General features: G+C 39.6%; 1 protein-coding gene across 3 annotated transcripts in view; it reads left to right on the top strand.

Moving 5' to 3' along the window:
- LOC122802746 (glycogenin-2-like) overlaps positions 1-19,959 on the top strand; it is a 1,303,570-nt gene that overhangs the window by 1,202,405 nt on the left and 81,206 nt on the right. For all 3 annotated transcript variants that reach the window (XM_044072514.1, XM_044072513.1, XM_044072515.1), the window contains one exon: positions 2,530-2,631. In XM_044072514.1, the coding sequence (XP_043928449.1) occupies positions 2,530-2,631 (102 nt within the window). The remainder of the gene's footprint in view (positions 1-2,529; positions 2,632-19,959) is intronic.

Genomic DNA, 19,959 nt, shown 5'->3' with positions numbered 1-19,959 from the left:
TGTTGGTTGGTGAGCCAGTTCTCAATAGTGTCAAATGTATTTTGGGTTCCGATTTGCAAGTCTGATGGAGAGGTGGCTGAGCAGATGAGTGGAATAATCTGCTTATTGAATGCAGGTGGCTTTAGGGATAGCAGTATGAAGGTTATTGATTAAAATAGAGAAGAGCAGTGGACCTAGTATGGAGCCTTGAGGGACACAAAGTGTGTGAGGTAACTGGCTGGAGAGTTTGCTCTGCCATAGGTACCACCTGCTGTGTCTACCAGTCAGATAGGACTGGAACTACTGGATAGCAGGCTTGTTGAGGGAAATAGATTTATATTATATTATATTATATTATATTATATTATATTATATTATATTATATTATATTATATTATATTATATTATATTGATTTAATAGAAATAGATGAGAAGTTCATGGTTGACCATGTCGCAGGCTTTTGATAGGTCAAGAAAGAGGGCAGAGGTTAGCCTATTGTCATTCCTGTTTTGGTTTATGGCAGTAGTAAAGGAAAGGAGGGCTGAGGTGGTGCTGTGGTGTGGCCTGAAACCATGCTGGGAGTCTGATAGTAAGTTATTCTGTGAAAGTTATTGCATTAGTTGCTTGTGTACACATTTCTCCATTATTTTGGCTAGTAGGGAAAGAATGGCAATGGGTCTATAGTTGGATATGTCTGAGGAGCTAGCACCTTTATGGAGTGGGATGACGTGAGATATTTTCCAGAGGGAGGGGATAGCGTTTTCGGATAAGGTTCTGTTGATGAGGATAGATATGGGATATGCAATGGCATCTGCAGCTATTTGTAGGTACTCTGCAGGGAGGAGGTCAGCAGCGAGGGTGGTAGGTTTTAGTTTTCTTTTTTAGAAGTGTTTTGATAAACCTAGTGGATATTGGTTGGAAGCTAAATTCCGGGTGATTATTAGGTAGAGTAGGCATGTGGTTTAAGTTAGGGGGGGTTAGTTGATTTGCTTGGGATTGGATTGTTTCAGTGAAAGTTATTAAATGCGCTAGCTATGGTCTCTGGGTAACTATGGGTGTAGTTAGCCGGGGTTGGGGTGGTGGTGTGACCTGAACAAAGCAGTTGATTTAAGCCTGCCCAGAAATTTTGAGGGCTGTTGTATTTTTGTCGGAGATTTTGGTAGAAGCTTTTTTTATCCAGTAAAATAAATTTTTTGCATCATTCTTGAGTTGACAATATTTTAGTTGGTCAAGTGGGGCTTTGGTTGTTCTCCAGCTGGTCCAGGCTGTGATTCTAGTTTTGATTTTAATTTTGGTATCTTTTGTGAGCCATGGTGCTTTATTTGATCTAGTTTTTATTGTACGTGCTGGAGCATGGGAATCAAGGATACTTAAGAATTTAGTGTTGGTGATCTATGGCCTCCTCTGTTAGACATTTTAGTTTTGACCAGTCAACTGCTTTTAATTCATTGTAGAATATAGCAGCATCAAAGTTTTTCCTGTTTCTAAATGTTTTATATTTGGGCTGGTGAGGGTTTCCTGCCTTATGTTTTATGATATAGGTTAGACAATGGTCGCTGAGGTCATCAGGGAGAGTACCAGCTGTGTACAGTTGGGATTGATTTTTAAATAGGATCCAGTCTAGGATACTTTCCTGGTTGGTTTGTTTATCCTACTGGGAGAGGTTATGGTCTGCTCAAACCCAGATAAGTTTGAGTGAGGGGGGGGTCGGAGGAGCAGGGATTCCAGTCGGTGTTAAAAATCACCAAGAACTATGGTTTCTTGGGGTTGGGTAGTGGATAACAAATAAAGGAGATCTTCTAGGGTATTTAGGTTGTTGCCTGGTGGAATGTATGCACAAACTATGTTCAAGTGTTTGTTTTGGTTAATCTGTAGCTTGGTTATGAGGAGTTCCTCGTTATTGAATTGGGGAGGTTGAATGGTGTCTCTATTAACGGTTAGAGTATTTTTGTAAAGGACTGCTATCCCACCTCCTTTCCTTGTAGCACAGTCTAACCAGTGAATATTGTATCCTGGAGGTTGTATCTCATTGTCAGTAGTACTGGGTTTTAGCCAGATTTCCGTAAGAGAGACTATGTCTGGGGAGTGGGTTTTTAGGAGGGGAGTGTAGGTTGGGAATCTTATTAATACTTCTAATATTTAGGTGAAATGCTAGGAGGGAACTAGTGGGAGTATTCATGGGTTGCTTGACTGTGGAGGGTTGATGTCTCATTTTATAACTTCAATGTTCCATGATTACATAGCACTGCATACAAGCTGCTGATATTCTATTGATCAAATGTAGGAGCAAATGTGTTGGAGCTGGTACGCTACTGGAGTATTAACTCTACATAACTTTTTATACTTGTTTTCAACTTTTGCTTCTCTCTCTTTTTAATAGTCATGTGATTAAATGTTAGTGTATTACATAAACAGGAGGAGGAGAAAAACTGGTCATAGAAAAGCAGTTTGTAATAGGCTTTGGATTGGTATTCATAACTGAAATTGGTAATCTTTCCATTCCATTTAAGAAACAAGCCTGTAGTAATAAATGGTTGCACTTTTTACAGACCAGAGAGGAGCCTGAAGTTGCAAAGGCTGAATTTCCTGTGCTTGATAAACGGGTGTCGCAAAAGCTTACATCTGATGCTGCTTCAGATTACATTAAACAGGTACAGTCAACACTCAGATTCTTTGTACTTTTCCAATAAATACTATAGTTAAAGTTGTACTTTGTTTATAATGTCTATGTTGACTAAGCACCAGTGCATATTTTTCAAGTTGTTGATCTTTTTTCATGTTTTTGGTTAGTTTCTCAATACTTAGCTGTATACATTCTCAAACCTTTTTCTTTATAACTCTAGATCTTTGGTGTATAAAGCATGTTAGTTTAAGGTGTGTTGTATCATCATTACCATACCTCTCAGAGCAAGAAATCTGGACAAAGCCATAAATAGTGGGACAAAGGCCCCAAAACGGAGAAAAATGTAAATATTACCAGCTTAGAAAGTTGAGTAAGACATTTTGCATTAGCATGAATTTTCAGAAGGATATGAAGTTAAATTAAAATGTCTCATTTTATAATTTCAGTCTTTAATGATTTGCCACTAATTTGCCAGAAAACCACAATTTTATGAAATGCCACTAATTTGCCAGAAAAACACAATTTTATGAAAAACTGACCAAAAATGAGGTAAATCTGGACATTCTGCGAAAATCTGTACAGTTGAAAGGTATTCATTACAGCTTCTAGCACCACTTTTTAAACTGCAGTGGTTGTCAACGGTGTACTTATAGATTTATATCAATTTGAATCTAATTCTTACATAAAAAGACAACTGTTTACTTGTGACCATAAAGATTCTGTTAAGAAAGATGTTTTTTTTTTACTAGTACAGCTAACAGGAGGTAGATCCCCATGTTTACTGATTAGCTACTAATGGAAGAAGTTTGATTAATACCCAATAGGTTGTGAAGTGATAATGAAGGCATTCTCCGCAAGAAGGTTTTATCCCTTCATCGGGTGATGCTGGTGGAGTTTGCAAGCAGTTCAGCCTTGTTAAACCTTCCAAGATAAATTCCTGTCACTGGTGAAGGAACACTGATTGGGGAGGGCTTACCTGTTTCTTTCTCTGTTTTCATTTTGTTCCTCATGATCAGTGGACCATAGCTCATTAATTATTTTACTTGAGTTTAAATTTTATCTAGTTTTCTGAACTAGCAAGTTATTCCTCATGAACCAGTCACTACATTTAAGATATATAGTGGTGTTTAAAAAGCCTAACTGCAGAAGCACCTTCTCTGCTGGTTAAGCTAAAGTCTAGACCACTAGATTGACCATTTCATTCAGTAGGTCAGAAAACTACCCCATTCTTTTTTAGTCACTACTGTCTGAAGTTCCTGTAGAGGTGAGCAAAAAGACCAAAACCACTGTCTATCCTCAGTAGTAGGTCTTTCTGAGAATATCGTTCCAAGCATTCCAGAGGCAGGTCTGTTTGCGTCTGGTACAATGTTTCCACCTTGTCTCCTCCAAGAAAGCATTGGGGACAGTCTTCTAAGTGGCTTTTTCCATCCCTTTCTCAGCTGCTCTGTTCTCTCTAAGGTGAAGGTTACAGGGCCAGTACTACCATTCTTCAGTTGGCAGGAGATCTATGGAAGATCATTTAGCTTTCTACTATCTGTGCTTTTAGACTGGTACCTTTGTACTACTTCCCATTTGCTTGATGGTCTAAAACTAGACCAATGCTAAAAGGCTGCTACTATGAATCTTAGTGGTATTTACAAGCATTTGTCTCCTGATCCTGGCAGCCAGTGAACTTGTCTGTCATATACTACTAGGTTGCCATGAGGCTTTGATTTACTGAGTGCCCAGAGAAATGTCTGCAGCCTATATTATGTATAGATACTGCTTGGAAGTCCAGAAGAACTTTCATATGAAAGGGCTAAAGCCAATTAATTTCTTTCATCGATCTTCTGAAATCCAGTCACTCAGTAAGAATATTCCTTATATTTAAGGGAAAAATAGCCAATTCAGTTTAACATCTATTTAACCACATTAGATCCAGTGGTGATTTATTTGCGGTTCATGAACCCTGTAGTAATTACCAAAGTAGATTACTTGAGAATTAGGACCTTCTAGAGCCTTGTACTTGTTACTCCCACGTGTTGTGTCTTGAAATCTGCCTGGGAAATAACTAACAATATGCAGTCTGTTGCTAGTAGAGAGAAAAAGGCATATCTGTGTACATTCCTCCTCTTTCACAAAACGTACTTCAGCCGCCTCAACTGTCTAGGGTAGTACAGTAGACACAGATGAGTTCCTAAGTTCCAGACAGGAAATCCTGGTAGCTGTAACTGCTGGGGATTTTAGAGCCTTCCTTACTTTCAGACCCAATGGCAACTGTGGTGGACAGGGCCAGCCTTAGCTGAAATGGCGCCCTAGGCAAAGTAGTGCTCTGATGCCCCTTAAGCCCTGCCCATGGCATACTCATGACACCCCCCTATTTGAGCCACACCCACAGATAGGTCACTCCCCATGAAAGCCACTCCATTTATTTCCTTCAATTTTTTTAAATGCAGGAAAATCAGTGAACAGTGTCATACTGTAACAAAAGAAACCTTGTAGTTAAAATACCAGGGAAGGTGTAAAATTTTCCTTTAATCTTATCTTGGGAAAGATGAACTTGATTTTCACTAAATGTAAAACATTAAAGCCCACAGTCACTGTACTTTTCACATAGTACATTATAAGGGTCTATGTTATATGTCCGAAGATTTCTAACTTCGAACACCATATGATGGACACAATATGGTCAGTTAGAAAACTTTGAATATACATAAAAAAAAATAAAAAAAAAACTGTTGTATGCAGGGGTGCAAGCCCCCTGCACCCCCCATCCCCTTGCTCTTTAAATATACCAACTCTGAGATTGCACTACAGGGCAACAAAGAAAAACTTCCCTTTACCAAAGAGCGGGGAGGTGTGGGTGGTGCAGGGGGGACTTGTCCCCCTGCTTTAACCCATTACTTTCATTTTTTATTTTTTATTTTTTTTAAATGTTCGAAGTTTTCTAACTTTGACCATATGGTGTCGATCATATGATGTTTGAAGTTAGAAATCTTCAGACATATAATATAGACCCCATTATAAGCATCTTACCTTTGGTCATTGGTGGCACATTCAGATTCTCCTCACAGTAGATTAAGCTGCTACCAGGAGATGAATTTCCACCTGCATGTTACAGACAACATAGTTAAATAATGAGCAGGACTGCACCCATGCAAAAAATAAAACAAGATCTGTAAGTTTCATAGGAACAAAACTGAGCAAATTTGACAGTGGTAAGTGCACGTATTGGTTTGCGCATATAGATGTTGTAGCTGTTAATACTTGAAAACAAACCAGCTACCGAAAGCCAACATTTTGATTCACATTAACTGTTTTAATATACTTTTCCCCTACCCATGCTGCAGCCAACACTATAGCTGAAAAGAGCCAGACTGCGATTCCCATGTGCGCAGAGACTCCATCCAAACCATGTATGTAAGATATCAACTGGCCATTCAAATGACAACTTGAAGGTGACTGCTACAAGTGGTTATAAGAACAAAAAGGGAGTGAGAGAAGTCTTTAGTGTTGCTTTCCTTTAACATGGTAAATAATGCCTCTAAAATTTAGGTATTCCACATTTTCCAAATGTCCTTAACCAAGTTTAAACAAGAATAGGCAAAAACTTAACATACATAAATGTCCCCCAAAGCTAATTCAGACCAATTTCTATGGATAAAATGTCTAATGTTCAATATATAAATATATCAGTAAATTAGTGAAACATGTAAACACTGTACATAATGTGGTAATATGCCTTTTAATGTTATGATAGACTGTGATGCTGTGTATCATATGACGCTTCAGTTAAGGCCACTTGACAAAATCCTCAATGCAGCATCATTTTTCAAAAACAAAAGCCATAAATGCAACTCTCGTGTATGATGCTGAGTCCCCTATTCCTCATATGGTGCTGGTGATGCCTTCTGTCATACCTCATTATTCCAGCCAGCACCAAAGTTGCTGTATCTTTCAAGGGGCTGAGTAAAAGTCCCTTGATGTTGCAATTTTAGAGAACTGCAACTCAATAGGTAGTATTCAGGCAAATACTCACAGATGACCATCTCAACCAAATGTATGACTACCTACGACAATACTATGAGTATTCTATAATGTTTTATTGTGTGTAATATTTTATCAACATACTCCTGTATTGCAAGTGTTGATGTTGTACTTTTAAAAACTGCAGTTTAGTAGGCAGTATTCAGCCAAATATCACTCAGATGACTATCTCAACCAAAAGTACAACCTGATATCATCACATAACGTTTTGTTGTGTATAATATTTTATTTAACAACATACTCCTTCTATATTGTTTTTCCAACCTCTGTTAGAAGTGTTGTTAAACTGGCAAAAGTATGTAGTTCATGGACCGCTATACCTGATTAAACTTTGTACCTTGATTACTTTACACTGACGTATGCTCTGTGCAGAGTTTATTCCAAGCCTCATTAATGCAAGTCCTGGAATACAAGATTGAATAACTGAAAATGCAAACTTGTATATATTATGTCCGAAGTAGAATATTCCCTTTTCTCTGGGGTATGGCAATCTTGGAGCTGGTACAGACACACACACACACGCACACACACACACACACACACACACATACAGAGTGTCAGGGGCTTGTCCCCTCCAAATTGTCGGCTGCAGAGGGGCTTGACACCCTGCAAAAAAAAGAACCTTGAAAAAGAGAGGTGATTGATATTTGCTGTTCACCTGTATTTTCAGGCATTTTTTCCATAATTCTGGGGCTCACACAAGTCTCAGAATTACAGTAGGGAGACATTTAAAACTGCTGAATAAATCAGTAAAATCATCACTAGTGGTAGAAAATAAGCAATTTATTATTCTGAAGAAACCTGTATTCCTTTTAATGATTAGTTCTTCAAAAGCTCTCTGATTAAGCAGACTGGAATGAAACAAGCTGTCAGAAGATCCATAAAACTGCAGACTGATGTTTTCATGGGGGAACCTCACACATTCCCATTTTGTGCCTCCATACACCTTCATGGTTAATGCAGTCAGCTCGGGGGTCTCTATATCTTAGGGTAAAAAGAATCCCCTTGCATAATTAGTCTTTGACTAACATGCTTTTCAATGAATTTATCAAAAACCATGGCTGATGAACCACAATCGGTGAATTCTGTTGTGGGGTTTGGCCAATTAAACAGTTCCTGTATTTAATAATGTACACATTATGACACTCTGTCCAAACGTCTTTAAAGTTTCACCTGTGCTATTATTAAACTTGCTTTTGAAATAAGAAATACTGTGCATATCCAAAACAAACTGAAACCCTGGTATTCATCAGAGCAGTAAATCACCGTTTAACACTTCCAGTCTGTATGTTTGATTATTAATTTTTTTACTTTTCTGCTAAAAGTAGTAATATTTGCAATCACAGTAATTTTGCTTGCATGCTACTTTGAACACCTCAGCACTTTATGACTTACAAAATCAAATGAAAATGACTTCAGTATAGATCAGGTTGCCAGCTATAGCCAGTAATTAAACTCGATGGCTTTGCCGATTTTGTTGGGAGAAGACAAGTTTCGGTTGTATTTCTGTCTTCAGGCCACCAGTCACACACACAAAAAAAAAAATCTAATCAGTTCGCGATCCACCTCAGTGAATGAAGAATGGGATGAGAGGCAGGCGTGATCTAAATTTTATACAAGCAGGCAGTAGCTCAAACTGGAGGAGGTGGTGACATAGCAAAAGCATCACTGATTGGATGCTTTAATGATCAGTGATCCCAGCCATTGACATGTGTTACTGTAGATTCAGGAGGAGGGAATGGGAGAGCACAGCAGGGAATCTGGCTTTGTGCTATGCATGTTTGAGGGATGGACTAAGGAAGTGTGGGGAGGGTGCAAATGCTACAGTTAGGATGGTCTTGAGGTGCGCCGAGAAGAGCACAAACCTTTATGGACTGAAAAAATATAACTACAAATTGCGCCCTTTGAGGTCGGCTGTACGGCACCCTAGGTGGTCGCCTAGTTCGCCTATGGCCGGCCCTGGTGGTGGATTCCATATTTGTTGACCCATATCACCTGTAAACAGTTTCTTAGACATCCACAAATGGAGCTAAAGTTCCAGATCATAGTAAACTAGGCTAACTCTATAGCCTGTTACAGGACACAGCCTCTGACTTCTGAAAATCATGTAAGGTTACGAAATGTAATTGATGAACTTCTATAAACAAGAACTCCAATATTTTCAGAGACTTTAAAACTACTCAATAAACTGACATACCTATACTTCCAGTATAGATTATGCCCATTAAGTTCTTAGATTTAACAAAAATCTGTGAATCAGGTTAACAGAACCATGAGTGGGCATAATATCCTTGACCTGGTCTTTAGGAATGTAGCTTTTCCAGTTAATCCCCAGCATCTCCTTCCCCAGTTATGTTGGATCATAAACTAGTGACCTGTACCTTCAGAATCTCTCAAATCATTGAAGCCAGTGTATCAGAATGCAAGGATTTCAACTGTATTAATCTCATCAAATTCTATGATGAAATTTCACAATTTACTTAGCATCACCCCCAGATGTAGACACAGCAAGTAGCTTCACAAAGATCTATGCCCACTTAGGTAAATGGACAGAACTGGCAGTCTCAACCAGATCCAAATGCCATGGGAAATTTAAAAGCAAACCACCCTGGTGGTCCAACAATTAAAATCTACAATAAAAGATAAAACTTAAAGTATAAACATAAAATTGACGAAAAACTGTATTACATCTACTGATGCAGCATATGTAAGCTGTGATTAGCAACTGAAGAATCCTGTCTCAGCTATGTTAGGAAACTGATACAATGCCCAGTGTTGCTCTGAACTTACTTATAACCTACTCTGACCCAGTTGACAGTGCCAACATACTAGCAAGTAAATTTGGTGTGAATTTCTCCCTAGTGGGAGATTTTCAAAGCCTGGTTATCCCTGAATCATTCAGACTCTCCATTATCACTAAACAATATGTACTGAAGGTGCTCTCCAAGACTACAGATATTTCCTCCATGAGACCTGATAGTATACCTGACTGTTTAACAGTACTAAAGCCCCGGCAGAAGCACTGCTTAATTTAACCTGTTAAGCAACTGACTTTGTCCATGAGGTTTGGCCCACAACAGTAGTGATGCCAATCCAGAAGTGACCACACCACTAACCCACTCATTTTAGGCCTATCAGCCTGAATAAACGATGTAGAACAGAGGTCCAAACCCACAGATGGTAGCAAAATACATTTACAGGCAGGATATAACCACTTTCGTCTTGTATGCAAGACTTCATCAGATGCCTCCATATTACATTTCTAACTATTTATACCTTTTTCCATTGAATCTAATTAAAATTTAAAAACACAAAATACCTTCTACCAAAATTCATACACAGCCACTTACATGGTCTATATAATATACTTAAAACACTTACAAAGGGTTTTAAAATACCCTTTCATAATATAATAAGTAATACATACAACATGCACTTATTAAATTTGTGTAGCTTTAGCCAATAAAACCGGCTTAATAGTAATATACTCATTTAAGCCTGGAAAAATATTGGATTTTAACCTAGGCTGCCACTTTAATTCCTTATTTAACAATAAATTTTTAAAATCTTCCCCTCTAGGATTCATTTTCACCATATCTATAATACCAAATTTAAAACTATTGAACAGTGGATGTAATGCTTATATAGTGCACTAGCCTCTCTTTTAATCCTAATGTCATGAAAATGTTCATACATTCTATCCTTGAGCCCTCTCCGTTTTTCCTATATAGAATGCAGGACATTTTACACATATAGCTAGATACACTATCGTTTTTGTATTGCAATTCCCTTTACAAAACCAAACTCTACTATTCATACCATTTTGTAAACATATACTGTCTTCCTTAATGATATAAGGACACTGCTTACAATTGCCACATGAAGTAGTTGCCTTTTTAATTAAAAATTTAGGCACTTCCATTTGTTCAAATGTTTTAAAATTCTTGCCAGTCCTATAGGAAAAAACAGGTTCACATCCCGCCACACCATACAACTCTGTTTTAAGCATACTCCAATTAGCCTTTATAATGTCTGTGAAAGTCCCTGTAAAACCATTAAATTTGGTTACACATGCCTTTTGAAATTGTCTATCCTCAACTTTAACTATCTCACCCATAGGTTTTCCTGAAAGAGGTTTATATCCAATACCCCACCCTCTATATACGTCATTCAGAACGCCTTGCACCATCTCTCTTGGATAGCCCCTCTCCATAAACATCTCACCCAGGAAATTTAATTCCCTATCTAATTCTTTTTTATCTGAGGTTATCCTTGCAATACATACTGCTTGCCCCTTTACAAAACTTTTTTTCTGGAACATGGGGTGATGACTAGTGTAATGCAAAAAAACTATTACACCAAGTGTTTTTTCTATACATTCTGGACTTAAAATCCTTCTTTAGTTTGAAAAATAGTGGTGTCAAGATAGTTTATACTTGATTTATCCCAAACATAGGTTAATTTGTTTGGGCTGTTTAGTCTTTACTAGCCAAGTAATGTATTGTAACTGAGATACATCAGGCTACACCCATGGCAATGTGGCTTTGTCAAGAGTAGATACTATGTAATGAATCTGATTAATAACTGCAAGAGTAACACGGGCTTTTGACTACAGCCATGCTGGTCCCACAGTGTACCTTTACCTGGCCAAGTAAGCTTAATGTGTTACAAATGGACTCTTATGGTAGGATGGATAGCAAATTGGATAAACAAAGCCCACACTGTGCAGGTAGCAGGAGTCTCATTAGAAATTATGCAGGTGACCAGTGGTGTCCCACCAGGGCTCAGTGCTGGAACCCCTTGATTGGAATTTGCTTTTCTGTTCTACAGAACATGACCCAAGACCTCTGGCTAGCCAGGTTTACATATGACTATAAACTGGGAGTCATTGTCAAGTCCCACCTCTGATGCCCAAACCCTTCAGTAAGAACTTGCACTCATAAATACCTAGTGTACTAAAGGAGCTCATATTAAATGCTAAAAAGCTTAATATTGTCAGATTTGATACAGTTGTACAGTGTTGTGGTACCAACATTGGTGAACAGGGCTGTATACTTTGCAGACCTTGAGATGGCTGCAGTATAGCATGCAGGGTATCAGACTGAAATATGGTAGAAATCATTGATTTCTGTCTCTATGGGTTCACATTTTTCTCCATGAGATGATGTTCCTACACATACAACTGAGAGGAAGGACAGCTTAGAGACTGGTCATGTATTGCTTATTCCAAAGAACGCATCCCTGTATACAATATAGGATCATTAGCAATTACTAGACTAGCTGCCCTTGTGGAACATTTTAAGCTTAGCCAGTTTCCCATTTGGTGCTTGAATTAACCGGTCTTTTTTTTTTTTTGGTGTTTGAGTGACCTTATTCCACCCCATGGTGAATTATATATTGCCCCTAGTGTGAAGGACTGGGATCATACTATAGATAATTTGGGCTCAATGTGTGGGATAAAGCATTCAGGAGCTGCCACTGTCCATTAGTAGTACAATGGAAAAGTCCTGGGGTAAATTTTCTATTAACCAACCCTAGATCCAAGTGGGAATATGGACAGGAATGGGCTTTGTTTTATGTGGATGTGAAATCTGTTCAGTACAGTGGTAGTTTGCAAGATGCACCTATCATTCTATTCCAAACCACTCTGTTGATGTAGAATAGGTTTAGATCCATGAACTGAGCACTTCTGATGCTAGACTTGGAAGTGCAGTATGTTCATCAGTACTGGGTCAGTTTGCCTTGTATGCCAGACACAGGTCACCACTGAGCAAGTCTACAGGATACAGATTATAGTGACAGGGCTTTGAGTTATCTCCATGTAGGACATACTGTTGAGGCACTGTATCTTTTTTAATAAGGTATCTCTGGGCGTTCCAGTTGCATATGTCTGGAAAGATCCATGCCAAAGGGACATTATATTGTGTTCTATTGAGGGCTGAGTAAAGGGATAGTGACATCCCTAGATCTAGACACAATCCCTTTGTTTATAAGCTGTGCAACATTAAAGGTCTTTCTTATGATAATGGACATAGTTAAACATTAAGTCACTGTCAATGCAAGTTCCCAAATTCTGAACTGGGCAACTTCACAAAGGATACGATGCATTTTTTTTTTTTTGCATTTAGTTTCAGTCCATTATTTTGACACCAATTTGTTTGGGACAAGCCATCTTGCAGGAAGGTTTGCCCTGAAGTCATTTGCGGAGTCAGCAACTGCTCCCTAGCTTGCAGTCATTGCAAACTTGTCAGCTTGCAGCCCTTTGTTATATTTTGCTTCAGTGAAGTAGATACCAAACAGAAGTCCTGGCACGAAACTCTGGGGGACTCCTAGTGGCAAGTGTCTGTGGAGGTCATTATCAACTGGCTTTTTTCCTATTTTCTCAATGGGGTCAGGGTGTCATGTCAGCTGTTGCTCTCTGTTCATTGCCACTTTCCTACCTTCTTCGAGTCGTGTCTTTCGCAGAATCCATTTTCTATATGCTTTTGTTTCTGCTTGCACTTTCCCCTGTCCAAAATGATCACCAGATTGTCTTCTGCTTCTCTGCACATGCTCGAATCACTGTAATCCATTTTCTTTTACTGTCTCTGCAATTTTAACTATGATTTTTCTCTGATGTCCTCAATTCTTTGTCCCATAGTGTGCATCCTACCACCTGTCCTTAGTCACTTTCTCCATCACATCTAGCTTTCCTGCACTGCTCTGCCTTTACTGTCCAGGTTTCCGTACTCAGCACTGGTCACACCAGTTTTGTAGACCTTGCTTTTCAGCTTCTTTGGCATTTTTCTGTCGTATACGATCCCTGACACTAGGGCGGCCACGGTGGTGCAGTGATTAGCATTGCCACCTCACAGCAAGAGGTTCTCCGGTTCGATCCTCTGCTGGGGTACCTTTTGTGTGGAGTCTGCATGTCCTCCCTGTGGTCACGTGGGTTTCCTCCGGGTGCTCCAGTTTCCTCCCACATCCCAAAGACATGCTGCAGGTGGATCGGACACTCTAAATTGGCCCTAGGTGCGAGCGTGTGTGTGTGTGTGTGTCTGTCTTCTGTGGAAGGTTGGGTGCCGGGCTGGCAAATCGACACCATAGAACTCCACTGCCAATCATGAGCGGACAAGGTGATCCGCTGTGGCGACCCCTAACTGGGAAAAGCCGAAAGAAGAAGACTATCCCTCACACTCTGTGCCATTTGGCTGTAGCACCTCTTGTAGCATTGACCTTATTCAGGCTTCCCTTTTCATCGGTCAACCCTCCCAAATACTTGAAGTTGTTAACCTAGTCTACTGTTTTGTCTTCTAGCTCATTTCTCAGATTTTTTTTAATTTTCCCCATTTGCTGCAATTAGTTATTGTAATAAGTCTCATTTCATGTACATTCCATTTATGTCATTTGCTGATGATCTTAAGAATTTGCCTGAAATACAATATTGTGTGCATACAGTAGCTTTGTTCTTTTGTCCCCTCTAACCTGTTTGCCATCACCACTATGCACAGCAGTCTGCTGAGAGTTGAGCCCTGATGCACACATGCTCCCATTGGGATCCCCTCATAGTCCAAACACCGTTTGCACTTGAATCATTGGGTCCTTGTACATAGCCTGCACTTAATTCTACCAAAGTTTCTGGGACTTCAGACCACCTCAGGACTGCCCAAATCAGATTTCTTGGGACTTTCATATACTTTTTCAAAGTCTAGAAATGCCCAGTTTGTACATCTCCTCATCCTTGACTCTTTCCTCATCTTTAGCTTCTTTTCAGCGGTCTGTCTCACTGCAGATATTGGGTGGGTTTGTACTCCATTCTGATCTAAATCCGAACTGCTTATCTCTCATCTTACTTTCTACTAATCTGGGGAGGGTGATAAATTAGTACACATTTTCCTGCAGTGCGCCAGGAGTTTGATACCTGTGTACTGCCCACCATTCTGGATGTTCCCATTATTATGGTACACTGACGGTAGTATTCTTACTCGCCACTCATCTAGGATGCACCTTTTTTTCCATACTGCTATGACTACCCTCAGGAGACATTTCTCTGCTATCTCATCCAATATTTTAATCATATCTGCTGTGACCTCATCTAAGCCTGCTGCTTTCCCTGGCTTCATTTCCTTAGTGCTCTTCTTACTTCTAGGGTGGGCTGCTACTCCTCTTTCATTGTAGGCTGTGTCTGGGGTGGTACAGCTTCATAGAGTTTTCTTCATTTTGAAGCTGCTGGAACTACTGCTCCCATCTGCTGTTTATTTCCTGTGGACTGGTGAGCAGGTTGTTCTTTCCATTCCCTTGATAAGGATGTCTGACCATCTTTATCTCTTCTGTGTTTGCCTTAGCTACTGAGTCACTTTCCAGAAGCTGGTAGAGTGCCTCTGCTGCTCTGTTTGCTGTTGCATCTCCTGTCTTAGCCTCTGTTGGCCAACAGTATTCTTTCTTGGCCTTGTCCATCTTTTCTACCTCCCACTTTTTCCTGACTTCCTGGACTTCTGCATTCCAGCTACCTGTTCTTGTCATGGCTGGCTTTGCTGCACATCTGTTCTGTAGTCCTTACACATTGTGTTTTGAGAGAGTGCCCTTCTTCAGTTCCACCTATTTGCTCTTCCTAAGGTGCTAGAGCTCTGAGTAATTCCTTGAACTCTTATGCTTTCTCTATAGTCAGCTTGCAAGTAGTCAACCTAATCATTCTTTACTTTAAAGCCTTATGTGACCACTGCATGCAGCTGATTGCCAGTGGTTATGCTGTAGCCTGACTGTTTCAGTAGGGTATGACTTGGGCAATTACTGATTTTTACCTGAATGCCTTCTCCATACTAGGTGGAAATATACCGAAGTTGCATGTTGGCCACTTATGTGATCTTGTAACTGTCAGTAGTTTATGTAGCGGTAACTTTCCCTATTTTTATGTTCTGTGTCCCATCTGTTGAGCTAGATGGCATTTTAGCAGGCACTGTAGGGGTTTATTCCCAGTTTAAGCTTTTCTACTATGCCTGCGTGGGAGATTATCAAAAGTTTTGTCCAGGCTGAGGCGTATACCATTTAACTTTACCCATTCCTTTGGTGACCTTTTCAAGAAAGTCCAGCAGGTTGAGTAAGTATGACCTGCCCTTGAATCCAAACTGAGACTGGTCCAGTGCTTGGAGGTTTCCTGTGTTCTTATTGATTAGTTCCATGATGAGTCTTTCCATGATGAGTCCTTCCATGTGTTTGCATGTGAAGCTGGTCAGACTTATGGGTCTGTAATTGCCTGGATCTATGGTAAGTCCTCAGTTTTACAGTGGAATGAATGGTTTCCTTTTGGTACAAAGCCTATATGGAGGGTTGAGATTGTACAGTGATAGGGAGGTGGCAAAGTCATGCCTCATGCTACTTAAGATGTATCCAGAAATATTTTAAGGACCCATCAATGCAATATATTTAGCTTTTGATGGCACTTTTTGGACTTGCCTTCAGCTATCACACAAGATCACATCTGTTTCAGGTTCATCTTGTATGATATTTGGAGGGGGGGTTGAGCTGAATCTATTGACTAGCAAGTTCGTTATATCTTCAGTGTCTGTGTTGGAGTTATGCTTCCAAGATTTTGAATGCAAGTAAAAAGACCTTGTGATTGTTTCTGGCTTGTGGTTACTTTAGCCTCCAACTTTGTTTGAGGCCCCTCTCATTCTGGGAATTCTTATTTTCGGTAAAAAAATCTTTGTTTTGTTGTAAAGCTCATTGATATTGTCATTCCACCATTGGGATTTGTTTCTGAGACTTGCCCTGTACTAGTTCCTGAAGGGGTACAGCTGCATTTATGCAGCTGTTTACATGCTGGTATAGTGTGGTGGTATTAGTTTCCATGCATTCAGTGGAGGTTGTTGGAGATTTGCAGATTGACAATGTAAAGTTCAGGACTCTGTAATTTGTCTTTGTGCAATATCTAAAGATACCTTTGCTGGAAGAGTTCTCTGGTTTCAGTTTTATTTTGAAGGAGACTGCTGTGGGCAAACCTAACAAATGACAAAGGCAAGAGATGATGCAAAATGCTGCCATATTAGTAAGGTCAAGATAAGAGATGATTTCCGTACTGGGAACTGTAATTGTTTCAGGGTGTTTATATTGACAAAGTCCAGGAATCTCTGTGCTTGTGCACTAGTGGTGGTGTAGATTTTCCAGTTTTTAGATAGTTTAGATTTCCAAGGGAAATCGTTTAATATTGAGCAATTCCAGTTCCTGTAGATAGCAATTCTTCAGTTAGAGAGAGTTCTAGTAGCTTGTATATGGTACTGGACATTTGTGATGGTTATTTGGACATGAAGGTCTAGTGCATCATGCTGCTTTACCAGCCTTGGAAAAAGTCTTTTCTGGTGAAGATTGACACCTTCACTTTTTTTCCCTCTTGCATATTAGCTGGTCAACATATGAAAGGTGCTATAGCCCTGTGGTGTCAGAATATTTTGCACCATTTTAAATTCTCAGCCACTGCACAAATTCCTTAATCTTCCAGGATGAGAAGGGCTTGTAGGGTATAGAGATTCTTGTTTAGCTTCCTAGCATTGATCAGTAGCACAGTCATATTTTCCATTGCTTCCTTCAATTCCTGAAAAATGCACTGTGGCAGTAAACAGCATCTTTGCCAATAATGAAAACCCTAGAGGAGACAGAAGCAGGACCTCCAGAGGTGTTCTGCAGCTCGGGGTGGATTCATCTGCACTTCACAAAGGTTATTTGAGCCTCGGACTTGTATTTCTAAGATTGTATAGATTTAGGTCTACCAGGGAAAAATGCTGTTGTGCAGGCAACCCACTGGTGGCTGTGTGATAAATGCTGCTCAACTTTTTTCTTCCTGTTTTGATTAAAATCTAGTTTCTCATAGTTCAGGGCTTCCTACACTTTAGCGTCTTGAATTAAAGACCTTGATGTCTGCATCTCTGTACAGGTTATAGTAGACATGCTGGAGAGGGACCCCCATCAAATGAAGCCAGTAGTGTAGCTCTGTGACTCCAGAACCTTTGGCAAATCCCATTTCTTTTAGGCCTATAACCCCAGGCAGCTACAAGTCTGTGACCACAGGTTAGCATTACAGAAACTTTTGCTTTTGTATTGGAGGCAGGGAAAAACTAAATGTACAACCAGTATGGAGCAGCAGGGAGAACAGTGCTTAAAGTATTACTGGGGACTGGGAGGGCTAAAACAATGTAGCCAAGACCATAACAGGAAAACAGTAGCTAGTGTAACAAACTGTCACTGGAAGGCAACTTTAAGCAGGCAAATGATACTCAGAATGACTAGTAGCAAGGCTAGAATGTAAATGGCCCAAAATCAAGTAGTGCAGTCCTGGAGCAAAAACTTATGCTACCACTGGTTCAGTCCAAGCTATAGACTTAAGGCATTGGACCAGGCAAAGATTTACCAGTAAAGCTACTTATGAAAAAATGTAATATATGGCCAAATGAGGCTCTGAAGTTTGGGTAGACAGGAGATGAGACTAGGAGGAGCTTCCAAGTTCAGATATACAGTAGTAGTGGGCAGCTCAAAAGACCCCATATTTAAGACCCAACATGGAAAGGAAGAGTGGGAAACGAAACTGATTTAATGTTAAGTACAGTAATTTAAATGTCTTCCCTAGATGCAAGATAGTCCAAGTGCTTTGTTTGGTTTTCAGCTTCCAAAGCTTTTCGCTTCCAAGAGTCTTTTTGACCAGGATGGCTGACTGCTTATGTAACATAAAGGAGGAAATGGAAGCTGAAACAGTTTAAAGTTCTAGCCAATATTGTGCATCTTCCTAGAACAGCAGAAATCCCCTATTGCCACCAGCAGTGGCCTTAGGTCAGCTGGTGCCCTAGGCAAAAGGGCTGCACGGCACCCCCCACACCACCCAGGAACCCCCATCCTGGTTTACCTACACCAAATAAATACTGGAAAAGCGCCCCTGCTATAGCAGCGCCCTAGGCGGACACCTAGTTGGCCTATGCCTAAGGCTAGCTAGGATTGCCACTAAGTTCAATCACTACAAGGTCTAGATAATTTTCACAGCTGTCCAAAACTGTCTATTCCTAGCTTAAAAAGTAATTAATGCTCAGTTAGATGCAGCAGTGCTCATTTTTCTCTTAGGAGCTCAGAAAAGTAATGCAGACTGTAAATCCAAAATCAGTTTATAGCTGTAGCTTCAGATTCAGAGGAAAAATAGCAAAAATGCAGAGAAGTTCAGTCAAATCTGCTTTAAATTACAGATGCAGCACAAAACCCAGTTGGAAAAAACACTAAAATGCCTCCTTTAAATTGCTTTGATTCATATTCAGAGCAACCACAAAATAGGAGCCATGCAAAACTGTTTTTAAATGATAAAGTGCAGTAGTTTAAATGTACTTTTCTGGAAGCAAAATGGAGTCCAAATGCTTCATGTTTGTGTCTGGAGAGATTTCAGCTTCCAGGAGTTTTAAATACAAAGATGGCTAACTGTTTGTGTAATATAAAATGCCAGGAAGGGAGGGTGGAAGCTGCATAAAGATGTAGCCAGCAGTATTTCTCTTCCCAGAAATGCAGATATCACCCACTAAATGCTTCCCTACTGGGGAATTGAACACTTACCCCCCCCCCCATGTGAGAGGGAGGGATACTTACCACTGTGCTAACGAGAAGTGGAAAGTAGTTTCCAGTGGGGATCAAACCCAGGATTTTCTGCATGTACAGCAGATATGAGCACCTCCACACCAATTGTATACAATCATAAATATCTTTCATTATGTTAAACTTCTATCTTCATTTTCCTTATTTGCCCCAAACTCCTTTCTCCATAACCACCATTTAATTTTCCTTAAAATTACTGCTAGACTCCATTTAGCATAATACATGATTTCATTTCTTTCATTCTAAATGGTCTACACAATGTAAAATAACCTTATCTATTCTACTAAAATATTCCTTACTTTTATGGCTATATCTTCGCATAATCATAACCATATTTATTTCATTTACTTTTATATTTTCAAAGAACTTTGCACATTTTTCCCCACAAGTTTGCCACGCATATTCATTGTAAGAAAACTTGTGTAGTTTCTTCTTTACCACAGTATATACAAAATTTTGCTGCCATTTTGTGGCACATATCCTTTAACTGGTAACTTATTAATCACTAATCTCCATAAAAAATGTTGGCATTCTACTTATTACACTGTGCTTTTAGTACGTTTATAACTTTTTTCATTTGCTGACTCAGCCCAAAGATTTGCATATTGTATCAAAATATAGGGGAATGAAATAAGTGACACTGGTGCTTCTCCACCTGTCTGTTGAAAAGAAGGGACTTCAAGGAATGGGTAATAAAACGTATACAGGAGCTATTAGGGAAGGTAGAACTCTA

Source organism: Protopterus annectens, chromosome 5.part0, assembly GCF_019279795.1.
Source record: "Protopterus annectens isolate FY-2018-M chromosome 5.part0, PAN1.0, whole genome shotgun sequence".
NCBI lineage: Eukaryota > Metazoa > Chordata > Ceratodontiformes > Protopteridae > Protopterus > Protopterus annectens.
The sequence above is the reverse complement of the archived record's forward strand: the minus strand, read 5'-3'. Positions and strand labels throughout refer to the sequence as shown.